At 42.6% G+C, this 3,351-nt stretch overlaps 1 protein-coding gene across 1 annotated transcript; it reads right to left on the reverse strand.

The window, feature by feature from the left end:
• Positions 1-699: 699 nt before the first annotated feature.
• Positions 700-1,134, reverse strand: LOC136536940 (uncharacterized). Its single transcript, XM_066529071.1, has one exon. The coding sequence runs from the start codon at positions 1,132-1,134 to the stop codon at positions 700-702; it is 435 nt and encodes a 144-aa protein (XP_066385168.1).
• Between the last annotated feature and the right edge of the window lie 2,217 nt (positions 1,135-3,351).

The following is a 3,351-nucleotide window of genomic DNA, read 5'->3' on the forward strand; positions in this document are numbered from 1 at the left end:
TGTCATTTAATGAAATTCAAAATTTTAACTGTTCAAATTTGGTCAAATGAAAATATGATCAAAATAAAAGTTGTACATATTGATGAGTTCTACAACTTTGATATTCATGAGTTTTTCATCTGAAATCATTTACTCTTTTAAAATATTATTTTAAGTTGAAATTATTTGAATTTCAAAATTTGAATCGTTCAAACAAAGTCACATGACAAGATGACCAAAATAAAAGTTGTACATGTTGATGAGTTATACAACTTTTATGTTTATAATATTTTCATTTTATTTCATTTAATGTCATAAAATTATAGTTGAAGTTTTAAAATTCAAATTTTTAATTTTTGTTTTTTGTTTTCTATATTGTTTTGACTACAAAATATAGAATTTATAATTTGTGCATATATAGAATAATACAAAATATTATATTTGTGCATATACATATTTTTTTATATTACTTTGTGTTTTTATGATATAAAAAATATAGAACTTATATTTTTAAAAAAAGAAAATATTTGTAGGGGCAGTTGGATCAGAAACCGCCCCTAAAAATGCATTTATAAGGGCGGCTAGATCATGAACCGCTGTAGGGGCGACTGGATCAGGAACCGCCCCTACAAATAGTACCGGGTATAAATAGCAAGAAGCGCACGGGAGTCATCGTCTGGGCGTTGTCTTCTTCCTCCAACGCCGACAGGCTGCCCGCGCCTAGGGTTTTCGTCGCAGGTCCCGCGCCCGCCCACACCAGCCCCCGGCGCTCTCGGCGTCCCGCACCCGCGCCCGCCCCTGCACGCCCCCGGCGCCCGCCCCCGCGCGCCGACCCCCGACGTCCCGCGCCCGGCCCCCGGCGCCCGCCCCTGCACGCCGACGCCCGGCGTCCCGCCCCCGCACGCCCCCGGCGTCCCGCCCCCACGCGCCGACCCCCGGCGTCCCACGCCCGGCCCCCGGCGCCCGCCCCCGCGCGCCGACCCCCGGCGTCCCGCCCCCGCGCACCGACCCCCGACGTCCCACGCCCGGCCCCCGCCGCGCGCCGACCCTCGGTGTCCCGCCCGAGCACCCCGGCGTCCCACCCCCGCACGCCAGTGCACATCGTCCATCTGGACCGCTAAGTATCAGATCTCTGGTAATTTTTAGTTGATACATGCTAATATGAAGATGATGAGTATTACGTGCTATGCATTTAGTAGAACAAGCACACATTTGAAAAGCTGATATTCTTTTGTGATCATATTTTGTTAAATACTTTTACTATCATTATGTATATATCTGTGCTATATTGCTATCATGGTCCGTAGAAAATTCTAGAGTGGCCGATGTTGTTGACCTTTACTCCTACACCATTCCTGGGAGGCTTCATCCAAAAAGAATGCACATCTCAAGTCAATTTTTCTTAAGTTTCATTAGAGATATATACACAAGAGGTAATAATAATTATAGTGCTTAACACTTAATAGTATCGATGGATAATATACAGATATTGGTAATATTTTGTATAAATATATACCTTAAAATGCGACATGTATATTGTTTTTTGGCCGTAGGAAATAGCGTGTGCTAGTAGCTATAGCTAGGAAAAACAAACAAAAAGGAGTGGGATGCAGTTTCGGGCCGTAGAAGGCATGATGTTCCCTGTGTCCCCATGTCTGCAGGCTTGAGATTCCAGGCAATGCAGTGTAGAAGGAATTTTTACTAGATTCCTTGCTGTTGCAGCCACTGCCTTTGCCCTTTGCTTGCTTGCTTGCAGTGAAATCCATATTCCATTATTATTCCTGGCAGTGGCAGCTAGTAGTAGGCTTTCTCTCCCATCTGGCCATCAGGCCATGGCCATGGCCGGCCATCCATGACATGAGCGAGAAGGCGAGTGAGATCAGAGTCCTAGAGGTTCGCACTCACAATATGATATAAATATTGTTCTCTCTCTTCCACGTTTACTAGCAGCTCCATGATAATTTATGAGCTAGCTAGCTCTAAGTATATTTTCTTTGGATTTTGATAGGAGAGAGAAAAGCTAGTTCTTCATCAAGAGCGAGGCTCATGTGTACATTTTAAGATTACACGAGAATGCCTTGCAGAACTATTCAGACGATGAGTCATGTGCTATTATTAGAGAAATTATGTTAGACCTAATGTTATTAGCGTACCATCGTCTGGCGTGACCTGTGACGGACAGCCTACCTATCACTAGCTCACTGCACGAGCTGTTGGGTCTACACGTGGGCCTGGTGCAGGCTCGCGGCCCACCTGTCAGTGACCCTCCCTTCTTGCCTTGTGCCGACCTTGATGCATGATGGAATGATGGATGGATGGGGCATGGAGCTTTCTGAATCCTGAGTGGGTAGATCAATCATCATGCTGTATTATTAATTCTAGCATGAAACTTAGATGGCTCTTGAACACTTGAAAATAGATTGTTTTATATATGCCAACTGTTTTAATATATGCTTATATATGCCCACTGTTTTATATATACACAGTGAGTCTTCTTGCTGCTGCTCTACTGCTGCTGTCCTCTTCCCTATACTCTTAGAAACTACTACTACTCTGCTGCTGTCCTCTTCCCTATACTCTGCTCTACTACTGCTGCTGTCCTCTTCCCTATACTGTTAGAAACTACTATCCTCCTACTGCTGCTGCTGTTCTATTACTACTCTATACTACTCTAGTATTGGCTGCTACTCTGCCCTCTTCCCTATCTTTCATTATAGCACCTACTACTACCACTCTACTACTACACTTACTCTACTCTACTACTTTCTACTCACTACTACTACTTGCTACTCCTAAGTGGCTGCTGCTCTTACTCTACTACTACCACTCCTTCTCTGTTTTTTCTTATATATTGCTGGTGTGTAGTGGCTGCTGCTACTACTACTCCTACCACTCCTCCTACTACTACTCCTTCTACTATTCCTCCTCTTACTACTCCTACTACTCCTCTTACTACTCCTATTACTCCTCCCTGTACTTGCTACTCCTACTGCTGCTATACTTTCAGTGATGCTCCTACTACTACTCCTAAGCCAAGTTATTAGGACCGGACTGGAGATCGAACCGGCGAGGCTGTTGGTTCACTGGTCCAACCGTTTAGAACCGGTTGAACCGCCGGTTCAATTGTTTTGGACCGTTGAATCAAACCGGCCAGAAATATAATGAACCGATGTATATATATATATATATATATATATATATATATATATATATATATATATATATATATATATATGATATAATTAATAATTTATAGATGGTAAACAACACAAATTAATTGTTCAACCATAAGATTCATACATGCAAATTAATTCAAAACATCAAGTGTGAGAATAATCTCATTGTGATAATTCAAAACAGAATAAATAGAAT

The sequence above is a fragment of the Miscanthus floridulus genome, chromosome 2 (genome assembly GCF_019320115.1).
Source record: "Miscanthus floridulus cultivar M001 chromosome 2, ASM1932011v1, whole genome shotgun sequence".
NCBI lineage: Eukaryota > Viridiplantae > Streptophyta > Magnoliopsida > Poales > Poaceae > Miscanthus > Miscanthus floridulus.

What these genes read in the sequence shown, in the direction of transcription:
- LOC136536940 (XM_066529071.1), bottom strand. Translation starts at nt 1,134, where the DNA reads ATGTATCAACTAAAAATTACCAGAGATCTGATACTTAGCGGTCCAGAT.